The following is a 25,467-nucleotide window of genomic DNA, read 5'->3' on the forward strand; positions in this document are numbered from 1 at the left end:
CTCGCTCTCTCTCTCTCTCTCTCTCTCTCTCTCTCTCTCTCGTCCCCTTTCCCTCTCTCTCTCTCTCTCTCTCTTCTTCTCTCTTCCAAGTGGCCGTTCGCCAATAAGAGAAGTCAGAGAGGGCTGCGTCCATTTCGCTCGCTCTGCCCAGTTATGCGGACTGTAACGGAATCGGCCGGCCGGCTAAATTTACCGCGGCCTTATCGATCATGGTGCTGCCGCGACTTTCGGTCCCCGTCGACGATACTTTTTACTTTGCCGTAAATCTCGAAAAAAATAAATCGAACCGCCGCGATTTATGGCGCGCACTTTGAGTCATAATCCGCGTTAGAGCGGGCGAATTTTCGCGATAAAATAATGAACGGCGAGTGCCGTAAATATTAAAGGGGAAACACCGCGGGGATGAGTAACAGCGCGCAAAATGACATAAATAACACGAACGACGACGCGAATAACGTGTATGTGCGCGACATAAATAATAACATTGACGGCGTAAACAAGTCGCGCGCGCACGTGTACCAAGTGGGTGACGACAGTTACCTCGGAGTCTAAGGCAAAATTGTTTTTGCGACGGTGACTTGAGCGGAGCGTAGGTCGGCCGATCGATAATGCAAAGTTCCACGAGTTTTCTTTTGCAAATTGGTGCGCGCGCAAGCGCTCGCGCCGTTTTCAAGTAGCGCATTCGCGAGAGAAGTACCGCGTTTGAAGAATTCCAGCGTTTGTCCGCGTTATATAATGCATCGTTGGGTCTCGGCCTTAACGCGCCAACTTAATGGGCCTGACCGACCTCCATGGTGCATGAATATATTGGGTATTAAACTTAATTTTAAAGGATTTTTCGGTGAAAATGAACGTTTATTTCGAAACAAAATGATAAATACATGTTATTCAAAGTATTGTCCATCGTTAGCTACAACTTTTTCCTATCTTTCTGGTAAAAAGCGGATTCCTCGGCGGAAGAACGACTCGTCTTTTTGTGGTTATCCATGAATCGAGCCATTTTTTTATATCTTCTAAAGAACTGAAGTGCTGGGTAGAAAGATGATTCTGCATGGATTGAAACAAGTGGAAATCAGAAGGAGCAATGTCTGGTGAATAGGGTGGGTGGAGTAGAACATCCCATCCGAGTAGCTCTAGCCTTTCCCTCACCGGTTTAGCGACATGTGGCCGAGCGTTGTCATGTTGGAAAATCACTTCGTCGTGTCTTTTGGCGTTTTCTTTCAATTCTCGGTTCAGCTGTACTAGTTATTGTCCCCAGTAATGGTTTCGACAGGTTTTAGCAGCTCATAATAGACCACACCCTTCTGATCCCACCAAATACAGAGCATTACCTTCGAACGATGGGAACAAAGTGGAAAATCTCCACTTTGGAATCATCTAAATCAGTACTCACAAGTTGAGATCGATAATCTCCATAAGCTTCGGACAGCAAACGAAGACTTTCAGCTGCCGATTTTTTCAAATGGAAACAAAAAAGAAACGCTTCCCGCAAATTGCGTCTCGTTGGCACAAAACTTGACATATTGAATGCGTTAAAAAAATATGTTATTTACACTTCGACCAAATGAAACATACTGATTCTTAAAGCCTAATGACAGGGCTTTCACATGAAGTTGACTTTAGTACGGGCCGATGCCATTAGGTGCTCATTGCGCCATCTCTTGTAAATTCTTTAAAATTAAGTTTAACACCCAATATGTACGTTGCGTACTTGGGTGCGTGTGTCCGCGAGATATTCATCTCGCAGCGAGCCGAGAGAGAGGAGCAGTCGATTTTCTATCGTTCGTTCACCCTGCACACATTCTTTCGTGACGACGGCAATTTTGCCTCGCCGACGTCTCGACGCTCGTCGAACTTACGTAAGAGTCAGGTCCGTTTTACAGCACAATATCGCTGGTAAATGCCTGGAGTCTTGTGTCTTCGTGCGTGGACCCACTCTCGGTTATGCGCGAGTTACCGTGTAATAATCACTGCTCGAAATCTACAAGCGAGAAACCGCTTCTCTGGTTGCTTGCGTCGCCTGGCGAATGCTCGAGTTATTGAATATTTGTTTTGGTATTTATTACGTGTACAAATGAATAATCCAAATTTTTCAGTTAAATTCAAGATTTATTTTCAAAGAAAGCAAAACAAATTTGTCAATCAGAGTATCGTTTTCTATAACTTTAAGCCATCTTTCAGGTAGCTGATGAATTCCATGTCGGGAAAGTGTTGTGTTTTTGGACACGATAAAGTCGTCAAACCATTTTCGAATCTCATTCACTGATTTGAAGTGCGTATCGAAAGTGCAAGGCATGTTGCATCGACCGGGACAAGTGGTAATCGGTAGGAGCGATGTTTGGTGAATATGCCGGGCAAAACGTCCCAGTCAAGACTGATTATGATGTCTTTTGTCGCAGAAGCAATGGATGGCCTAGCGTTATCAGAGTGTCCACTTCTCATCGCTCGCGACAATTTTCCACAAGAAAGACTTTCTACGCTGCTTATTGAGAAGAGAAATGCCACTCGTTGATTTTTCTTGGCTTCAGTAAGCATGCGGAATCCATTTTCCTTCTTTCTGAATCTCCCCCATCTCGTGTAGGCATTTGGAAATAGTTTGTTGCGTTACTCCTAACTGCTCTGCAAGCTCTGTTTGCGTTTGTGCTAAATTCTCAGCAGGCTCAGCAGTTGTTTCAAATCATTGTTGCCGCACTTCCGAGGACGTCTCCAGGACGTTCCTTGTCACTCAGACTGAAATCGCCGCTTTTAAACCGTCTAAACCAAAATCCACACATACACACACCGTACAATACAACAAGGTTCCTTTCGCCGAGAAAGGAACAAATCGATCCGCATGCTGTTGCAACATTTTCTCCTTGTTGGAATTCGTAAAGAGTGCAGTGTCGAATATGCATCTTATCTGTTGCCATTTTTCACTGTACTGAACTGAATAATTTTTGAGGTTATGTTGAGCTTTCTGTTATACTAAATATAATTTTTAATAGCTATATGTCAACGCTACATAACCGTGAAGGAGCGGGAAAATCTGATTGTTTGAAACTTAATTTCTTAGCCGCTTAAAAAAGTTTGGATTATTCATTTGTGCATCCTAACAATTTAACCTTTAGCGCGAGTACGCGTTGATAGAAAATATATATATATATAATTTCAGGCGACACAATGTAATTACGATAAGCGTGTTCTTATATTCGTGCACATATAATTATTCGATGGAACGATACGCCCGATGCGAATAGCTGCGAGCACTGCGATAACAATCAGCCGAGGGAACATAAAGCGTGCAATTAAACCAGACAACCAGTTATAAGTTGAACCGCATTCGGAACGAAATGCCGGCCGTGACCCGTTAAATTGATCCCGCGATTCATACCGCACGGCGCGCGACCTGAAGAATACGCCCGGTGTTTTAATTTTGAACGCCACGCTGGCGCACGAACTTCCAGGTGGAAATAATTGGCGCACTATCGAATCAACGACGATGTCGTTACCTTCCGGCGCACCTGACGCGACCTCACTCCCGCCCTCCCCCCCTCCTCGGGACCCGTCGCCGAGGCGCCCGGGGGCGATGTGAAGGTCGGGGGTGAGCTGAGTTTAATTTAGCCGTCACGCCGCGCCAACGGGATCGATACATCGTAACCGCATCAGCGGAGTTACGCCTCGTGAGTGCCACCTTAACTTTGCCGGCGAGGCGTCGAAAGGAAAGGAAACCCCTAAACCAGATTCCGCTTCCGGAACGACGCCTGACTTGCCGCGACGTCGCCGGCAGCATGGCGGAAGCCGGCTCGAGGAAATGAGGGATGGACGATCCCGCGGATGTTTCTCCGCGTTTTCACGGAGAAAACATTGATCTCGCCGGTCCGGGCTCGATTCGCGACCGACGAGATTTTGGTATCTCCGTGTTGGATCTCCCCGCGAACGATGAATCTTCCGGCTCGGGTTTGAACGTCCTCGTTCAAGGCGAGCGAAGGTCGCTGGCCGTGCTATGCCGGTTTAAAAAAGACTTTCCCTTCTTCGGTTCTTAGTTTTACCGCTTCTCGGAAATCGACATGCATCGCCGGTAAATTCTTTGCCGTCGAATTAGCGGATCCTTGATTGCCAAAAGCTGCATCCGAATCCTCGATTCTCCGAATTCGCGCACCGCCAGTTTCTGCATTCCGCAAGTTTCGCGCACGTGCAATGCCTAAAGTTTGATAGCCAATTTATGCTATCTCTATCAGGTGTCTGCCGCTAAACAATTTCTGCACATACTAGCGCAACAAAATCCATTATAAGTCCCCTTCTGTCGGCGAGCGATGAGCGGCGTGCGTTACGAAAAAGGCGGGTTAGCGGGATGTGTCATAATTAATCTTCCGGAACGTCCCTGTTAATTTATGCTGTTATCGCTGTCTATCGGCGAACGATACCTCGCGCTCGCTGACGCTACAGAGGGTATTCTTATCTCGAGAGATCACAATGCGCATGCGTGCATGTGTGCGTTAAGACAACAACAAAGCACCTCTATTGTAAAAGCATTTACTAAGTAATTTCTATCATAAAGCATCCCTGTCGCGAAAGCACGCACTAAAGCGTTTCCAGTAAGCGTTTCCATAAAGCATTTGTTATCTGTTCTACCCATTGTACTTAGGAATTTATCCACTTAGCATCTCCAACATTAATTATTTCCTGGCAAAACAATTGGCGCACTTTGCCGCTGCTGCAGAGGGAATCCCCGGTTTGCAACAACAATGGTTGTGAACAATGCCTCGCGCTGTTTCTGCAACATTGCAAAAATCAGAATTGTACTTTGACGCTCGCGCCCTATATCAGCTCTCGTGTTGTGCTGCTCGATCTTTTCGTTATTTCCATATACAAGGTGTCTTAAAAATACCGGAACCCCCGGATAATTTTACAGGATTAAGTTTTCATGAAAAACTTCAAATACAAAAGTGTAGAAAATCGAGTAACGGACTTGATGGTGACCTTGAATTTGACCTTGGTCATGACCTTCAAGATCATTTGGAGGTCAACTTGCGTTTTTTAAATGGGAACCCTTATTTTTTATTACACTTTTTTTTTCTACCAATTAATTTGGACAACTTTTGTCGAAAATATTTTTTTATTTGCCCAATATTTTTTGAGATATTTGAGGAAAACTTGATAACATTTTCAATATTTAACTTACGATATCTCGCGAATTACTTTGTCGGAAGAAAAAGTGGTACTAGACTTTCTTGCTTTATTTAGGCTCGGAAATATATTGTTGCAATAGCGCCCTGACTTTTGTTAACTTACTGACTTTTGGAAATTTCAAAATCATCAAATTCCAGGGGTTTCAGTATTCCTTAAGACATCCTGTATCTAAGTTCATATTGAAGTTTAGTTTAGTGCGTGATTAATCATAAGGAGATGTTCCACCGCGAGAGAAGCGACTTGACACGAGGTGTTTGTTCGTTTTTGCAGAACATTTTGGACAAGTTCAACCCTGGCGCCAGGCAGCTGATCAACGCGGGTAAAGCGTACCTGAAGGCTCTTCACGGTGAGTGAATTAAATCGAGCGTGGCGGCACGGCGCGCAAGTCAATGAGAGAAATAGAAACGGGCGGCCGGCGGTGGTTTGAGGGTGGAAAGAAAGTCTGCGCGCAAGAAAGAAGTTCACGTTGGTCTCTTGGGTCCTGTTGCCGGATCGAATTGTCGGGTCGTCAGTGTCGCTGGCCTTCACCTTCCGCCCTTCTCTTCATTCTCTCCCCTTTTATTATTTCTCCGCACGCTGATTAATTTGCCTCGCACGAAAGTGTCGGCGTGTATTATTAGCATATTTAGTTTCATTTATTATTATTATTATTTCATCACTTTAACAATACCAAGCATTCACGATCAGCGATATTAAATATCACGAATATTTGCGATTGATGTCGAAATTAAATTAACGATATATATTACGCATCTTATATTATTAATTTAATTTCATGTGGAAATAAAAGCCAGCGACCCGCTGGTCAATTTGCCCTTTTTTACAACGAACGTACCTCAGTTACGCGAATTTGCAGCGATGGTACTTTTTGTTTACGTCACTTGCCGATATTCGATATTATTAAACGCATTTCAATGGTTATGTATCTCGCGGAGATTAAAGCTCCGTCGAGACGTAAAGCTCCCAAATTGGTTCACCGATCGTTTTGCCTGTGCACTTTGCGACGCGTGTTTAAGGACACTCTGTATATTCCTGCTGCTTTCGTATATCTATATATGTGTACACATTCCTCTTTCCTCCTCTTTCGCACCTTCGTACTTTCGTGGCCGGGTCAGATCAATCACCTTTGGGGATTAACCCGCTGACCCTGAAACGGACGCTCGCGTGCCGCCGCCATGTGGGTCGTGTGCTACTCGCGTGGGATATCGCCCCCGGTATTCTTAGGGAGAGATGGGAATGAGAATAAAGACGGGGCGATGGAAATAGTGACCCCTCCGATTACCGTCCTTACGACGAGTAATCCTGTACGACCGTGTGCGAATGATAATGCATAAAAGGAGAGAAACGCTGATGCATAACGATACCCGCTGGTTAACGACAATCTAATGTCGCTCTGATGACAGTGCTCATGACAGCCGCCATAAATCGGTAATCGTCAGCGATAATACGAGGGTCATTCAAATATAAACCGGATTTTTTACCTGCGGACTCAGAAATAGCCGCAAGTAGGCCGAGGCGCTCCAGGCAGTTAGGTAGAGATGTGTGGAGGGGAGCGACCCCCCGCAATATTCCTCAGTTGCTGTTCCCTCCTCAGTAGCATCATGACTGAACAAGAGGTACCTACGACTGTTGCGCAACGCGTTATTATTATGCAATTTCTCGCTAACGAAGGTGTCAAACCAACTGAAATTTTGACCAGACTCCAAGCACAGTTTGGAGATGGTACCCTGTCAAGAACCCAAGTGTTTGATTGGGCTAAAAAATTTCGCAGTGATCGTAATGCTGTGGAAAACGAAAGTCACGAACGTCGTCCGCGATCGACCGTGTCACTAATGAGAACATTCGGGCCGTTCGCGAACTTGTGGAAGATGACCGGCGCTTAACTGTTGTCGAAATTTCATTTTCGAGGTGGGCATAAGAACTGCTTATCGCAACAAACGACGCCGGCAACCCATCGCCGTTCGGCGACGTTCGGTTTCTCCATGACAACGCGCGGCCTCATACAGCAGCCTTAACCCGCGATAAACTCGAAGAAATGTACTGGACACCTCTTGAACACTCTTCTTACAGTCCCGATTTATCCCCAACATGTGACTTTCACATGTTTGGACCCCTGAAGGAGGCTTTAGGAGGGGAAAGATTTAACGACGACGCAGCGGTTGAGCAGTACGTGCGCAATTGGCTGTTGGAGCGCCCTTCTTCTTGTTTTGATGAAGGGATCAAGAAGTTACCTATCCGGTGGAGAAAATGCATTTTCGTTGAAGGGAACTATGTAGAAAAATAATATATCGCTTTTGTAATTCCATCTGTTACGAATAAATCTGTAGAAAAAAATCCGGTTTATATTTGAATGGCCCTCGTAATATTCTCGAGTAAAAACCGCCGCGATCGACGATACTGCCGCGGCGCGGCGGAGGGTGAATCGCGGTTCAACTATATATCACGCGCGATCTTGGCGAGAGTTTGTCGGACGGAGCCGGCGGTTCTCGTTGATGGCTAGAAATTTGTTTAAGAAGAGCCGGGGAAAATAGTACTCGGCGGCGGAAAGTAGTTTGCGCAGCGGTGCAGTCGACTTTACATTAAAAGTGACTTAAAAGTTTCGCGCGGAGCCGCCGGCCTTTGATGTAACAGCATTACTTGAGCGAGAGAGAGAGAGAGAGAGAGAGAGAGAGAGAGAGAGAGAGAGAGAGAGAAGGAAGAAAGGAGAAGAGAGAGAGAGAGAGAGAGAGAGAGAGAGAGAGAGTGATATTCTGGTAAAGAGGGAGACACGCTATTGCGGATGAAAATCGACTCACATTCTATGGCCCCTCCGCGAAACTCCGGGACGTTTAATTAATTTTTGTTCTGCCGGCTTTCCTTGGGCGAGTTCGCGGGCGATTCGCGCTCCTCTCTGCACGATTTTATCATTCGCGGTCGTTTTACCATGATTTGCACGCTGTAAATCACACGTTCGCGCGCTGCAACTATCGTACGTACGACGCCATATTATTTCTGCGAAAGTTCACGAGGAAAAGTTCGCCGCGAGTTTCTTGCCGCCGATCGTCGGTAAATTACGCTATCGCTACATCCGGCAGGTTTGAGGGCACGCTTTGTAGATAACATAGCCGAACAGCCGAACTTCCGGAGAAAACGAACGAATGAACGACCGTCCTCCCGTGTAAGGCTTGAACTGTTGGGCGCGATAAGCTTGCGGGGTTTTGCTCTTAAAGAGAGAGAGCGAGAGGGCCGATTGTCGCAGCGCGACAATCGTCGCGACGTCGACAACTTTGCCCGTCGGGTTCGTATTATGGAAAAGTTCTCGGGCAAACAGAATCGCGATAATTTCCTCTGCGGTATGGGCGTCGGAAACTTTTTTATCTCGACACGATTAGGGTCGCGAAACGGAGCCGGGGGAACATTAAAAAAAAAAGAGGCGCGGCCGGAGGGGCAAAGAGTGGAGCGGGGTGGATGGGCATCGCACAAAGGTCCGTGCAACTTCCTTAACAAGTTCCGCGCCGGGAAAGAGGACTAACTCGATTAGGAATTAATTTTTGACGAGCCGCGGAAGAGACGAGACAAAAGGGAGATTTCTTCGAATGGCGCGGCGGAAGTCGGGCGGGAGGAAGGGGCCGAGGGTGCAGGGGATAGAAGTAGCGATGAAAGGAGGGTTAGGAATTAAAGCGAAACCGGAGCCGTTCGGCTCCGTTTTCTTCAGAGGAGACGAATTGCATCCGGTTTTTCCCCGACGACGGCAGATTTTTAACCCACCGTCGCATTATTCGATTTTCGCCCGATGTAAAAGTTGTATACGCGATGTTCCCCGGTTCATCGCGCCGCTTTTCATCCGCGGATCCCCCGACGGACAGGAACTCTTTCAGCGAGGATTTAATTGGAGTCTGTTATTTGTCGCCGTTTTTAAAAGTTCGGCGTTCTCTTTTTGCCTTAAAGGACTCCACGAGTCACCAATTAAATCCTGCGCTTTAGAAACGCGCTGGCACAAATACGTCTTTGTACTCAAAGGGTGTCGCGTAATGATCTCTCATTAACATTAATTATTGCAATACTTAATTAATACTCATTCTCGTCATAATCATGAATAAGAGAATTGATCCTGCAGAATACTCGACGATTCGTCAAACGTTCTCCGGCTTCTCGTTCAATCGATTTCGGACAGAGATAACGTTGAATCTCGCATTAATTCGTATCCTATTTTTAAATAACCATTAATTTTTCGCTCTTCAAGATCTCTTTTTTCATGGTTCCTCCGATAACTTTTTCAAACAATTCGGAACCGGTGGATAAATTTCCGAATAAGTTCTCGATCTCTTTAATTTTCCCAATCAATCTCCGGCGGCGTCTATCAAAACGCGATTCGCCCCAGCTTCAAACGGCGAATGCAGCCCGACCTCCTCGTCCTCCCCCACTCCGAGTAGTCTTTGTTCTCCGCGAAATTAATTTGTTCCACTGGAAGGAACTCGTCGATCGTCGAACTTATACCCACCCCTCTTTCAGTCTCTCTCTCTCCCCCGGCGAGCCATATTCCCGCGTCCTATCGCGAACCGACTCCGCGACAATTTATAACGAGTCGTCGAGCCACTTTGAGGACTCCGCTGGATCCTGCAGGAGTCTCGTCCTTTCTCCGACTCTCTCTGCTATCCTGTCGCTTCCTAAGGATGCCACTTAAATACCAAGAGTTTCGTGTTTCCAGCCGATTGAATGATGTACGCGACGCGGCCCCTTGGAAAATTATCGCCCTCGCGTAATATATACATTATAAAGTGCCAGGAACTCAATGAATTTTCAAGAAGGAGATAAGAGGAAATTAATAGAGTTAACAAGAGTTAATGACGTTATTAAGAGGAAAGATAATTCGAATTATGCTCTTTTTCTTTACCCTCTCCCTCTCGCTTTTTTCTACATTTACGCGCGACTTCGCGCAAGTTCGGTGTTCGTTTCGAGCCGATTCTCTCTCGCTGGGGGTTGTGACGGAAATCTGGAGGACAACGGTGGGAAATTACTGGAAGCGCGACGGTCGGTCACGAGGGTCAGCAACGAATGTGATTTGAAAAGTTTTCTCGTTAAATTGCGCAAAAATGCGCGAGACGCCGAACGTGGACAGCAGGGTGGCAGGGGGTGGCAGTGGCGGCGGCGGCGGCGGCGGCGGCGGCGGCGGCGGGGGGATGAGAGAGGGGCACGAGAAAGGATGCGCGAGAAGGGGTGAATGTCCGCGCGGTACAGACAATGACGAGCGGGTACCGACTGATTTTAATTATGGAATCTGTGCAGGTGAAACGCTCAATTTTCCCGCCGGCACATGTCCACCCCCTCGTCGCTCTTCCCCGCTACCGTGCGCTTTAGCCTTCCCCCTCGGCGCGTCCCTATTTTCAGCCCCTCCCTTCTCCGTTTCAGCTCTGCTCCTCGCCCTGCGCGTCCCCGGGATTTCAATTTCGCGCCATCTCTCTATCCCCCTTGGTCCCCCTTACCGTCACTCCCCTCCCCCCTCCTGCGCCGATCATCCACTGCCCCGACCGGTCGCTCTTTAATATCGATTTCCTCTCGAAGGGTCGAAAATATCGCGAGAGTATCGAGTTACGCGCGGCGCACTCGCGAATGTCAAATCCCGTCGTTTGTTCTCCACTTTGCGGGGCTCGACGGAATAGCTGAAGAGGAGCGGGTACAAATATACGCGAAATGTTCACTATCGCGGATTGCATTGTTTGTATATTAGCAAACATGTATACGCAGGGCGAGGAAGGCGGTGGGTAGAAACCTCTGCTATGTCTGGCTGCGCGATTTCGTCTCCTTTGATCGTCGATGTAAGGAGACGTCGCGACGGAGAGATGCGTAAAATTGCTTCGAGACGACATAGTTACGCGTTGTTAAGCTCCCCCTTTTAATTCGGCGGCGGATACGGATTTAAGACGATTCGAAGGCAGGTTATTCAGTCGACCATAAAGAAGCTAGAGAGAGCGAGAGAGAGAGAGAGAGAGAGAGAGAGAGAGAGAGAGAGAGAGAGAGAGAGAGAGAGAGAGAGGAGGAGGAGGAGGAACCTGTCTCGGTGAACCTGTGCGCTTGAACGTCGCGCACCTAACGACATCGACGCGCCTCGCGTCATGTCTAACGGTTAATGCATTCCGCGCGCGTTCCTCGTAGCTGCAATTTGCGCCGCAGCGAAAATCTCGCTCGCCAGAAAAGAGGGGAAAAAAAATACAGCGGCGGAAGTTATTTACGTGAATATTACGCGATCGAGAGAGCCTCGAGCCCGGCCGCCGTGGCGCGTTGCGAAAATGACTCCGTTTTGCATAAAAAACGTTTGGCGCGCGCGTGCAAAAAAGAGAGACACAGAGAGAGGGAGAGAGAGAGAGAGAGAGAGAGAGAGAGAGAGAGAGGGGAGGAGGAGGGACAGAGAGATGGAGAGAGAAGGGGAGAAAATTCGCATAAATAAAACGTGTAATAAAGGCGGGGGTGAATTATGCGCGCGAGATAGAGCGCGGCGCCTCGTTTGCGAAAACTGACACGGCGGATCCTTCGCGCGGGCGAAAGCGCCGTGAAAAATATCCGTCGTGCTGAAAAAGGATGCACACGTATGCGGGGATGAGACCCCTCCCCTTATCGCATGCGCGCGGACACGCGCGGGCACATCCGCGCGCGCGCGCGCGGTATGTTTATTGAGATTGATAAAGCGGATAATTTGCGTCGCGCGATAATGCGAGCGGAGTCGCAATCGACGCCGGGCAGGCCACTTCACGCGAACGCGAACGCATCTGTAACGTTGAGCCGCGCGGCCGCGACGGCGTGTGAGAATAAATATAAATTGACATTCCGTGTCGGTTGAATATCGATAAAAGCGCGAGACACAGCCGCGCTGTGGACCGATCGAATCGCGGCCGCGTTTAATAGCCTAGCATTATTATCGCGCGATAATAATTCGCTCGATAAGCGCGATAAACATTAGGAGATCTGCGGGGAATGTAAATTGATATTCCGTGTTAATTCGCGTTATTATCGCGCGGTGTCGGCGTCAACGACGCGGGGCGGGGCGGGGCGGGGGGGAATTGTCCCTGAATGGCCGTAGCGCGGCGGGCACTTTGATACTCTTCGCATATGTCGCGAATGGCGAAGTCGATGCGAATGGCTAATCGGTAATTGACGGAAAAGGGGGAAGGTACGAGCTTGTTTACTTGCGAAAATTATGCACCGGAGGATCGCGAGTGAACTCGCGCGCAATCTCGTTCGCTCGGCGTGTCAGTTCCAATTTGCTCCATTAGAATTTGCGGCCCGGTAAATTTTACGCTTCTCGAGGGACGACTTACGATACGCGTGTTATCGCGCTGATGAGGAACTCGATAACACGCGTCGTGCGCACATGTGCGCTCAGCGAAAAGGTAAATGGAGTTTCTGCTGGAACATCACGCGGAATCCGCTCGAATCCCCGTTAATAGCGAATACCTTACATATCCGCGTCTGGCCGGGCCTGCATACCGGGTGTACTAATGGAACGGTCACGCAGTTCCGGATCGATCGCGTCCGGCTAATCGCGACGTGCCGCCCCGCTAATTAACTCCGATCTAGAACGTGTCATCCCGGGAACAGGAAGTTCATTCCTGGCTGCCGTGCCACTCGAGCCTCCTCCGTGCGCGAGCGGCTTTGAAATTCAATTTAATTTTCGCTGCGCGACGATTATTAAAACCGGCTAATAGAACTGTTATATAGAGAACGCCCGCGGCGGACTGTCGTACTCTACCGTTAACGGCCAGTTAATTCGCGCTGCGCGCTAAGATGGAAAATCATCGCTTCGCCATATCGATCTCGAGGTGTGTACCGGGCGAGCCCGGTAATTCACTCCGCTCTCTTTTAGAGTTGTGCCATCATAAAGTGCTGTTATGAAATTTTATTTTTTAATTTTTCGAGGATCGGGGGAGAGAAGACCGACCGATGCGAAATTAATTTCACCACGCGCGCTGTCTGCGAATGTATTTTAATTGATTCGCAGTTTTCGAAGCAGCCGCGAACGCGATTTTCCCGCCGACACGAAATTAAAAGTCCCCGCGCGTCGGCGCTAAAATTACGATGAAGTACAATGGACGAAATTACAATAAATTGAGGCTGGATTGAAGGGTCATTAGCCTTCAATCGTGAACGTCGACTGTTTGAAGGGTTCGATTTATCTCGTAGCTTGTCCTCGAAGTGAAAAGAAATCGCGAAAGACCGGCCCGTCCTAATATCCCTTTAAATGGATTCCCCTTAATCCAATTTGCCGGTTGAGCGATATTAATGGATCGGAATGGCTGGCGTTCGGAGCGGAATAATCCTTAAATATTATCCTTCACGATATCGCGCGTTCTTTCGCTTCGATTTTCCCTACTTTCATCGACTTGTCCTCTTGAATTTGTTTTTGTCTATTTTTGCTTCTCGTCGAATTCTTTTTCGTACAATGAAAACATGACGAAAGCTTTCAGTCATCAACATAGTTTACTCATTTAATTAATTACTACTCGGCCCATTCATAAATCTCACAATTGATTAATTTATTATTTTTTACATATCTGTCTCTTATCACGTATTTCCACCTCATAATTTGCCCGATAAATTTTATTAAATATTTATCAATTTTGCCATCGTCAGCTTTTAATGACGGCTTCTTTGTCTTTTATGTACATATTTTATTTATTAATCATATATCGATGACGTCAATTCCAAGTTTTTCTGCTACATCGTAAACGGAACACATGGATCTGAAATGGTGGCTCATTCTTTTCCCATTTTTAGAGTCGTTTCACACTGCTCCGTATATCGGAATGTCTACTTGCGAAAATATACGATCTCATCCCGGACGAAGACGAGCGCAAATAAGCGCGAGCCACCCCCATTATTTGCGCGTTTGCTCGATGGACCCTACCCCGGCACTTCAACAATGCCGCAATCGCAAAGTTTACAATAATATTGTTACGCCAGCATCTGCATACACCCCATAAATCATCCTCAATTCTTTCCTCATTTGCACCCTCCGTACCGAATTCCCCATTCCGCCCTCGTCGGGCGACGAGGCGCCGTACAAGAACCGATATCGTGTAAATAACTCTATAATGACAGAACGCGCTTTGCAGAGTGTAGCAGGAAAAAAGTGGAGGGGAAGGGAGATCAATAACGAGGGGCATAGCTTTGCGAAACTTCAAGTGATAAATTACTTCACACTTTCTTTCAGCATTCATACTTGTACTAATAATTTCGCGCGCATTGTGAGAAATTTATTACTAATTTCTTTGAATTTGTTATATTTATCCACGGGGAATGTTACGATTGTTTTGATAACTTTGTTTGTTGTTAACTTGTACCAGAACGTTGCTGCCACAAATTAGAGTTCCGTCTTCGCTCCAGCCGGAGAAAAATCTCCCGTAGCGCACAGTCGTAAAAAAGATGGTCGGTGTTACGAGGAACCGCAAAAAAAACCGGAAAGTGACGCACGGTGCGCTGTAAGAGAATGGCTCTCTCATTCACCTCAAAGTTATTTCGTTCCTTTATTATTCTGCCGCTTTCTCTTGAGAATCCTGCGGGAGGGCTTATGAGAGGGACTCGAGCGGGGAGGAGGTACGGACATCCCTTGGAAATTTTAGAAGGAAGATGGAAATATGAGACAACAGGGTGGCGGTCGAGGGGTTGCGCACTTTGGTGCGTGGGTGCCAGGCGAAGAGAGAAAGAGAGAGAGAGAGAGAGAGAGAGAGAGGGGTGGGAGAAGCGAGGGGCAAAGGGGGAATGGCAGAAAGCCATGAAGGCAAGGTTGAAGGACATCAGGGCGACGCGGGGTTGTAGGGGAAGTTGAAACGTAAACTTTATTCTGGACAGTACAGTTCCGCGCGCCGTGCGATTCAATTATTTTTGCTCAGTCCCGACGACGCTTCCGGGCAGCCCCCTCCCTATCTCTTCAACCTTCAACCCCCGCGTCCTCTCACACCCCTTCGTTGCGGTCTGGGTGGCAGACGCTTCTAATTTCGTTATTCCCTCTCGAAGGACCGCGTCCTGTCTTTTTCTCATCCTCCGCGGCTTATTTCTGTGCAAAGCATTCCGCTCATGAGAGCTTCTAACTGGCGTGCTCTTTTGACATACCGGGTGGCATGGCTGGAGGACGGGTCATTTATTTCTAACCGGTTACGAGATAACATCGGGGAGACAATTGACGTGGCGTTCGGATTGTCGTTATTATCCGAATTATTGTCACATTACTTTATTCATATTATTTTATTTTATTCATAATTATGTTGTGATATTTTATCAGTATATTTCAGTCTTGCAAAAGGGGCGAGCAGCGAGAGAGGGCCAAATTGTGACCCGTAAATCCATCCAGGAGAGGAGCGTAACGGCACCATTTGCAAAATTCGTCCGCTCGCTCGCGCCCGGCAAAAATATTTAACAAATTTTGCGCTGCGTTTTCCGCGCAATCTCGTCGACGGAATTCCGTGTCGCGGCTCGGCGCTGTTTTTTCCACACTATGGGGAGGGGGGGGGAGGAGGACGATGTAAAAGGGGTGGTTGTTGAAACGACCTCCGTGCAGCTTCGTTTCTCCTCCCCGAAAACTGCAATCTCCCGAGGCGGGAAGGAATGCGATTAAGCGTTGATGGCTTCCTAAATGCAAACAACCCCGGAAACCGTAATCACCGGAGACAATCGGTCCCTTCCCCAATCCCCTTTTACTCTTCCTTATCCTCCTCATCTCTCTCCCCTTCTCTCTTTCTCTCTCTCTCTCTCTCTCTCTCTCTGTCTCTCTCTCTCTCCCTCTCTCTCTCTCTCTCTCTCTTTCTCTCTCTCTCTCTCACTCTCTCCACATCTCTTCTTTCTGGTGACACGACGCTGTTTTACAAGTCGAGGGTGGAAATGAGGGGGTGGGTGTGCCGATTAGCTGGTGCCTCTTAACTCGCGATTAACGCCCGCTGCGGTATTCACTTTCGAAGTGCAAAATGCCAGCGTCGTTGTCGGATTGTCTCTGGCTTTTTTCCCCAAAATTAATTTCTCCCGCTTTTCCCTTCTCGTACCTTCGTAGCGTGCGTAATTGTGTGTGTACATATATCCTTTCGCTATTTATTTTTGATCCTTGTAATATTTAGAACGGTGTCTTTTCCAATAGGTGATTTAAAGTCGAACTTGCGAAAAGTCCTTCTAGATACTAAGAAATGAAATACAACTCTTTGGTTTTAATTATTTCGAGCTGTTGGGTTATGTATGCCTCACAGTAAGTTTAAAAAATTATCTGGTGTCAGTAGTTCAACTTACTTTTTTACATGTAACAACGTGTGCATATTTAAAATTTCTCAGAAAAAATTGAGACGGAAGGGCGATTTTGTCAGATTTATATATTAATCGCGATGTTTTTAGTATTTATTTACATTTTATTCTCATGTGTAGAAAGGCCACGAGGTTTCCGGTTTTTTAAATTAGAATCTCTAAGGGAGCACGAGGAAAACAGCTCAGTAACTCGCGCGTCGCAATACGGCGTCTCTGAAGGGCCTTTAAATTTAATTGGCCCTCCTGGCGACAAAACGACTCGAAGACGTCTTCTCCAAAAGGAACACGTCGACCTGCCGCTGGTCGCCATCTTGGACGTTATTGCGTGCGATATGCTCGAACGAGCAGAACGTGGCCGGATCGGATCGGCCGAGGGGATGGCTGGAATTGGGGGTTGCTGCAGACTTTCTCCTCCCCCCTGCCATCCTCTTCCCTATCCGCGTCGCTCCACTGCATTTTCCGACGTGACGGCATCCGACCGTGGCGTCGACGTCGCTAAGCACCGCGAGTCTCATATTAAAACTACCCCTCGGGATACCGCCGCGAGGGTGGCGTTCCTGAAAGGACATCAACGACGCTTGCTAAGAACGCTCCTCGGTTCTAAGAGGGTGCGAATGGCGAAATGACGAATTTTAGCGATAATGAGGAACGGAGAGGCAGGCGAGATAACGATGACAATTCTATGCATTTGCGCCATTGACGGCTCTGCAGTATTTTACATTACTTACGTTTACTTACATACGTTCCTTGTACGTTCCTGGCTCTTCATAGCTTCATAGCATTTTGTTCTGATATATTAGGTAAATCGGAAAGTTCCGTCCATCTAGCGGCAAGTAGCTACAGCTAGAACTGTCGAGTTAACCTCTAATGTCTAAACGACGCTTAATGGTTTGTTTTGACATCTGTCAATAATATTCAGTACATAAAGGTATACAGGTTTGCATCAATAACATTATTTATTACTGTATCGAAAATGTCGAAATTTGAGCCAAATAAGCGTAATTTGCGCGAAGTGTTAATCTTTTGCTTCAATTGGAAGAAAACTGCAGCTGAAACTCATCGAATGCTTGTAGAAGTTTATGGTGATAAGGCTCCTCCCGTTAAAACATGCAGAGAATAATTTCGATGCTTTAAAAGTGGTGATTTTGATGTGGAGGACAAAGAGCGTTCTGAACGGCCAAGAGTATTCGAAGATGAAGAATTGCAGGTATTGGTGGACGAAGACCCATGTCAAACGCAAAAGCAACTTGCAAAAGGATTAAATTGTACTCGATCTGTCATTTCCGATCGTTTGAAAGCCTTAAGAAAGGTTTACAAGGAAGGAAAATGGGTTCCGTACTGAACTGAAGCCAAGAGACATTGAAAGGCGAAAAATCACCTGCGAAATTCTGCTTGTTAGGCAACAAAGAAAGGAGTTTTTACATCGTATCATCACTGGGGATGAAAAATGGATTTATTTTGACAACCTCAAACGTCGAAAAACTATTTGCGATCCCGGCTAACCCTTAACATCGATACCAAAGCGGAATATCCACGGAAAGAAGGCAATGCTCTGTATTTGGTGGGATCAGAAGGGTGTGCTGTACCATGAGCTGTTGAAAAGTGATCAAACAGTCACAGAGAATCTCTACAGAGAACAAATGATCCGTTTGAGCCAAGCATTGCACGAACAACGACTAGAATATGAAACGAGACAGCATAAAGTGATTTTGCTTCATGACAACGCTCGGCCTCACGTCACAAAATCTGTCAAGGAAACGTTAGAAGCACTTCGCTGGGAAGTGTTACCCCATACGGCTTATTCAGCAGACTGTGCCCCTTCCGACTACCACTTGTTTCGGTCGATGGCACACGCACTTGCTGACGAATGTTTCAATTCTTATGAAGACGTTGAAAAATGGGTCTCTGACTGGATAGTTTCCAAAGATGAGTCATTCTTTCGCCGCGGAACCGGCGCTTGCTGACCGAAAGATGGAAAGAAGTCACCGCTAGCGATGGACAATATTTTGATTGATGTACTACTTTTTCATTTTGTTTCTTAAATAAAGCCATACGTTTTGCAAAAAAACAGACGGGACTTTCCGATTGATCTAATATATCTCGGACCTTGTCGTCATAAACTTTTTCAGAACGTAATGCAAAATGCAATTCAGACATAAGCGAGCAAGGTGTCTCCCACAATTTTCATAATTCTCTGCGCGAGGTAACACAACGAAAGTTTCTTTATGCCCCGACGTAATTTTCTTCCCCGAGTAAATTCCTCCCCACCGGCTGCGGATTAAGCTTCCGCTGATAAACCGACTTCTCGTACGTGCATTCTTCCGCTTCTCGAGCGTAGAGGCTGCATGACTTACGCGCAGAACGAACCGGCGCGAGCGAGAGAAAAAAAAGAACGAGCGCGCGATACCCGCGCGCGGAAAATAGTAGGAATTAGTTATCAAAAGGCGCGCGCGAGAGTCTGCGAGAGGAGGAAGCGCCAGGAAGAAGTCCATTTTGGCGGGGGAGCTCGGCGAGAAAAGAAACGAGCCGGCGCAAAAGTCAGGACGCGAAGGTCCATTAATAACCGTCGATAGTTCGCCGCTGGAAACTGTCGGAGAAGTAATTGGAAAAGTTACAGGCGGAACGACAGTGCTTTTCCATTAATCTACATTAATACCGCGCGAGGTGTTGCAGTAGTTCGGCCGCGCCTGTTGCGTTTAGCGGAGGACAGCCTAAGGGTCCTGGTAAACACCCTCATAAGCAATTAAGCTGCTTAGAAACTCCGTCGCTCATTTATTATCTCTGTCCTTTCTAAGCAAGCTCGCGAGCACTGATAAACGACGTTCCGCGCTAAGAAGTCGTCGTCCTTCCAAGCAGCTCCTTAATTGCGCGTTAAGCATTCCGAAGTTCCGCTTAGGGCTTAGGTGCGCCGCGTTGCATCTTGGTGCTTCCGGGAGAATAATTATGATTCGAAACGAGATTTCGAAGAGCCCGACACACAAAGGCGCGGTGTTAGCCTACTTCCCGCGAAGCTCGAAGGAAGCTCCGGAGAATTAGTACCAAAGGGTCGGGAAAACTTGATGTGAAATTTTGGGGAGAGGAAGAAGATAATTCGTTTTACTTTGTAAGTATCGTTTCCCCGGAGCTTAGGTGTTCGTCCGAGGCGTCATGAAGGTTCTAACTCGCCTTCAAGATTCCTTTCAAGGGCTTTTAAAAAACGCTCCAATTTATAGATACTTCATATCTCCGAGTATTTGTGTAAATGCTCGTACTTTAGAGTACCCAAAGTTTCCCGGCACTTGAAGCTCGCGAAATTTACATCCTTAAGTACGAAGTGAGTATGAAGTTTTATCGGATGTTTCGCATCAGCTTGCGACTGACTCTCAATTCTGAGGCTGTTTGTGCACCCGAATGCTTAAAGTCGCGAATGTTCCGCATTTCGCTGTTTCGTGAAACGTGCAAATGTCCGAATATTCAATACCCACTGTCCATATCCTCAGATATGGAAACGTCTTGAATTCTCGTCTCGCGAGAGCAAGCAGAAGCTCCCACCGGACCTGACACACACACACACACACACACACACACACACACACACACACACACACATACGCACGCACGCACGCACGCATGCACACACAGCTACATCGATATCGAGATGTCTCAGAACCGCAAGGACTAGGCGAGGGACGTTGCGGTAAAGGGTTGATACAGGGCAGTCCGAAGTTTGCCGACAGCTGGGGGAAGACGAGGGATGACCGGCGGACAATAGGGTGCGTCGCCGATGACGAACTCGGCCTGCTTCCAATCCCCAGAGTCGCTCGGGGGTTGGCGGAACAGCCGCAAACAAGGGGGTGGGCGAGTCAGCATTTCCACCGGCGACCCCGCCGCCGTCGCCGTCACCGCCGCTGCCGCCGCCGCCGCCATCCTCTTTCACCCCTCCTCCCGTTATGTTCCAAACGGTTTACACATTCCCCGAGCGATGGGGTGCGAGAGGCGCGGGATATTTCTGCTTACGATTATACCGCGTGTTTCGCGATACTGGATATTCGACGTTTTGATAATACACCGCTACTTGTGTGAAAGGTGGTGAGAGGGGGCCGCTGTTTGAAGCTCGGAATATTTGCGCGGCATATTACGACAAGGGGCGATTTCCACCAAGTGGAAGGAACAATTATACCGGTTGTGTAGAAATGAGTTGCGCGGAATATCGCGGGATAATTATTGGAATTGTAGAATCGTGAGAGTTGATGCGTGCGTTTGCGTGAACTTTACGCGGACGCGGCATATTGCGAGTTAATTGTAGAAAACCATGTCGATTAATTAGTATTTTTTGAGAAATCATACCGGTGGAGTCGGATAGCTAGTGGGATGAAAAGAATACTCGAAGGATCTCCCACGAAGTATAATAATAATAATAATAAATAAATTTAATTAATAAATGGAATAATTAACAGATGAAATATTTTTTTTAAGAGAATTTCGTCACGGAAGAGCATCACCGTTCTTCCGGTCCACGTAAGAGTTTATTCGCTAAACCCGCGAGGCGAGACAGTGAAAATAATTGACGATAATTCAGACCGACAGCGTGAGAATAGCCGCACGTTTAAATTTCCTCGCAGACTTTGTCCCGCAAAAAAAAGGAGAAAGGTGAAACAGCTACAAGGGAAATCGTATTTTTTTTCTCTTTTTTTTTCGGTTCACGTATGTCTCGCTGCAGGCTGCAACGAAACATACGCGAAAAATGGCGGCGACAGCTGTCGACGTGCGAGTTTCGATGCCGTCGCAAAATTCTGTATCGTAAAACTCGGATATGAAGCGCGGTCCTCGCGGCGAAATTATTGCTGGGCGAAATCGTGAAACCGACAAATTTCATTACTCGTCGTTTTGTTGAATTTTTACAACGGTGATTATAACGAACACAGTATGCTAATGTGTACGCGAACGACAAACACAACGTGTAATTTACAACAGAGATTGTAATAAACAGGAAGGGAAAATGAGACGCGATTTTTATCAGAACCCCTAGAGCTTTTAAACTGCCGCAATTTTATTTCTGGTTGCTTCTACAACTAAAAAATGACCAAAAAACCAACGACGCTTTTACTATCAAAAATTGACTTTCAACTGATAAAAAAAATATATATATACATATATATTCATGAATTTCCGAAATCCTTTAACATTCTGCATGCAAAATCTGACGCGGAAAATTGAAAACGCCAATCATCCTCATAGAATAAGAGAGAGAGAGAAAGAGAGAGAGAGAAAGAGAGAGAGAGAGAGAGGGAAAGAGGAAAAAGGAGAGAACGAGCGAGGTGAAATTCGTCAAGTAGCTTTGGTAAATCTGCGATGCGCAATTTTTAAATAAAATTTCTCTCGCTAACAAAGAATCGCACGTTCAATAGCCCGAAACAATCAATAAAAGCCGCCCTTCGGAAACGAGCGCTGCGCTTGAGGTCGAAGGACTGGGATAGATTGGGGGCAAGGAAGAGAAGGGTAGGGCGGGAGGAGAGGTGGAGCGAGCTTCAAGAGTGCCATAATTTACGCTCCACTCGTTTCCTCCTCGTGTATACCTAACGTGTACGAATGAAGCATAAATTCACTCGCCATCGCTCCCTTGCTATACCTTATATTCGCGATCCACCACCGAGAGGAAACTTAGCGTTTAACCGCGTGAAAAGCGTTGCTGGATTTTCCGTTTTGGGAGATTTTAACAGCAGCTGACGTGAGTGTTTTTTCCAGAGCGGAAGTCAAAGCACGAAACATATGTCTTCAAATTATGAAGAGTATAAACGAAATACATTATAATAATGTACAATAATATACAATGGAAAACGTAGGTATAACCAAGGATAATAGTCAATAAACAAATATGTCATACACGAGACGAGTAAAACTGCTAGCGCGAAACCTTTTGGAGAAATTCGATATTTAATACTTCGAATTTAATACTTTGAAATTGAAAGAAAAAGAAGGACGATATAATCTCGAGCAAGGTATTTCTACAGATGTCTCGAGATTGTGAGGATAATCCTGAAACCCGCAGAGACACATTGTATCCTGGCGTTTCGTGAGCCAATAAAATTCTCGCTCGCTCTAATGAAATAACAAACGCGTTTCGAGCACGGCTCGATTCCTCGGGGGTGCGAAAGGAGGTTGCGGGCGTAGGGGAATGATCACGGGAGGGAAGGCGCGTCCCATAAAGCGACCCTTCAACCCCCCCCCTCCCTGCCCCTGCGAGTCCGTTCGTACCGAGATACAGCACGTACAGCTCCTTGTCCAAGCAACCGCTCGTTCCATCCTCTGCAAACTCCCTCTTCCGTTTTTCCTCCTTTTTTCATCCTTCGGGTCCGTTAGGTAGCGCAAAAGCCCGCTATTTATGAGCGATTCACCCGCGAAGCTGGAACATACAATTCCCACCGATATACCGTCACCCTCGCCTTTTTCGCCGCTTCTTCCTCGGATCGTTCCAATTTTTCTGCTCCATAACCTCTAACGAGTGCCGGCCTGAAGAGGGATCGTTTTTCATTGATAACCACTAGTGGCTTCGTTCGGTTTTCTTATTTTGTCGGCGCAATCGCGCGCGGAGGTACCGGAAGAGTAGTTCCACATCCTTGTCGGAGCGTGCAGAGAGGAACACATGTAAGCTGCTTTTGAACCGCTCGGTAGTCGTGCTTTCCGTCGATACCATTTGCTTGTGTCGAGTTCATTTTCTCGATACAAAGATCAGACTGAGAATCGATACGAAGAAACCGAAGCGTTGCTTTGAAATTTAAAGGGTAATGGCCGAGGAAATGAAGTTAGAGGGAAAGAAATCCGGAATGTACGTACGAGAGAGAGAGAGAGAGAGAGAGAGAGAGAGAGAGAGAGAGAGAGAGAGAGAGAGAGTCAGTGGCGTTTTCCCCGTAAGAAAATATCGTCTACGAAAAAACAAGATTCTCCGATATGCTCTTATATGGATAATTCATTATCGGTATCTGATAGATTCATCATATCATCGTTGCTAGTCTATAACGAGGTAAATCTGCAATTAATGGTAATTTTGCAGGAGCTGCGGCGGCGTCTCGAGTCTACGTCGACGCTTTGTCTCGATTAGCTCGTCAAGCTCAGCTGGGAACATGGGGCGGCTCCAAGGATGTGGGTGAGTGAAAAACTTGAAGTCGATCAATTCGTATCGCGCGGGGAGCACGAGCCATAACTCACGCAGGTCTGTCTCGCTAAACCCGGATAGGGAAATAATGATGAGAACCCGTTTATATTTACACCGTACATTTATATGATTTATGGCTCACCGGTGTTATTTAATATTTGCACTCTGACTTTGATTTCGGTGACGTTTCGAGCTGCCTCTTATCGCAACATGCAACGCGCCACTGGAACGCATTAAAAATAATTTTTTCCACTCCAGCCCGCCATCAGTTTCATTTCTCATCGCGTGTTCCGAATGTTTGTCCGACAGATATCTCCTCTCTTCTCATATTTTGTGTATTTTTTTACATCCTCTTTATATCTATTTTTATAACCTGCCGATTCTTGAAAAATATTCGAATGCCACTTGGAAAATATCCGGGCGCGTACAGTTATGTTTCATAACTTTTCCATCCGATCGAGTTTTCGGATCGTGCTCTTCGATTCGTTCCACGCAAACAAAAGCACAAATAAAATAGTTTCACGCTCTCTCGAGTGCCGGCCAAGTTTTGCATCGCTCTGGAATCAGGTGAGGCTTTTTCGAGGCTTCCAAAGCCAATAAAGCGCGTTTAACCGTCCCTAAGCTCGAAAGCCCCCGCCTTCCTGAGTCTCCCCGAGCTCCGACGAGCCGATGAGCGAAAGTTACTAACAAGATCATTGCAGCGTGATAAGTGTACGTATTAAGTACAGGTCGGTGACCTGCGCATGCGGAGCTTGCGAGCTCAGGAGCCTCTGAAAGCAGACTAAGGCGCGGTCTTAGGAAGCTTTCCAAGTGCCGACGACCGAGCAAACTTTTATTTGTTCTCGAGGGGAAAGCGGAATCCGATCAGGGATGGCTGGATTCTCGACCGGGATTTCGCAGCTTCCTCCAATTGATTATTACATCTTTCGTTTCTGATCCACGGTATTTTCCAAATAACGATCCTCCTTATTGCAGCCGTGCACGTACTTCAAATATCTCTTGTTTCTTCCGTTTACGTCAAATGTTCTCCAGAATCGGATCAATAGAAATAATAGGGGGGTTGCACGGGAGCGGGGGGGGGGTTGCGTTGGCGCGCGTGCGCGCGGTACGTCTTTTTATCGTCACTTAACTCGCTACTTGTGCAATTAAATCGCTCGTTGTCGGTCGGTCGGTCCTCCTCGAGTCTCGCGCAACGATATTTGACAGCGGATTAATTGGAGTTATCTTTTGCGCGCCGCTGACGAGACCGACTGATTTTCGGGGAACAGTTCGCGCGCGGTCGGCCGATCGGCCTGCGGAGGAATCATTTTTAGCGGGAAAATTTCCGGTGAATTGTGCCGCGCGATAATAATAATGCATTAGCATGCACGCGGCTCGCATCGCGCAGTATCGTCGATGCGGAAACGGGAGATTCAATTAATCGAATTAATAAATTCATCGATCGAGTTATTTGCGACTCGGCCGCGCACTACGAAAATGCCCGTGGCCCCCGCTGTTTCGAGCATAATTAATTAGCGCTCCGCCGAATTAGCTATTTTATTTTACAAATAACGCCCGACCCGGGCGCGCGGAGATGTTGTTTATCGCGTTCGCGCAGTCTGTTGCAATTTGTTATTTAATTGCTCGGATGTTTCCGTCGCGTCATTAATTATTTTATTCCTCGGGTCTTCTTCGATTCTCCATCCGACGCGGCTGACACGTGATATTAATTTCCACATTTTGCCAGGACGATAATAAAGTTTCCTTCACGTTAGAAATGTGAAATCTTTTAAAGAAATGATGTTAACGTAAATTAAACGGAAATTACCAGTCGCGATATGTAACGTGGAATAATAAAAAGGTAAATAAATATCGCGGTTTATCGGAATAACATAAAATGTCAAGTAAACATTGCACATTTAAAATTACAA

At 46.8% G+C, this 25,467-nt stretch overlaps 1 protein-coding gene across 2 annotated transcripts in view; it reads left to right on the forward strand.

Annotated features, from left to right (window-relative positions):
- Positions 1 to 25,467, forward strand: part of IRSp53 (Insulin receptor substrate 53 kDa) — a 109,026-nt gene that overhangs the window by 32,221 nt on the left and 51,338 nt on the right. For both annotated transcript variants that reach the window (XM_011145733.3, XM_011145732.2), the window contains exons 3-4: positions 5,440 to 5,515; positions 23,456 to 23,548. In XM_011145733.3, the coding sequence (XP_011144035.2) occupies positions 5,440 to 5,515; positions 23,456 to 23,548 (169 nt within the window). The remainder of the gene's footprint in view (positions 1 to 5,439; positions 5,516 to 23,455; positions 23,549 to 25,467) is intronic.

This window comes from Harpegnathos saltator, unplaced genomic scaffold (assembly GCF_003227715.2).
Source record: "Harpegnathos saltator strain DR-91 unplaced genomic scaffold, Hsal_v8.6 scaffold202, whole genome shotgun sequence".
Classification (NCBI taxonomy): domain Eukaryota; kingdom Metazoa; phylum Arthropoda; class Insecta; order Hymenoptera; family Formicidae; genus Harpegnathos; species Harpegnathos saltator.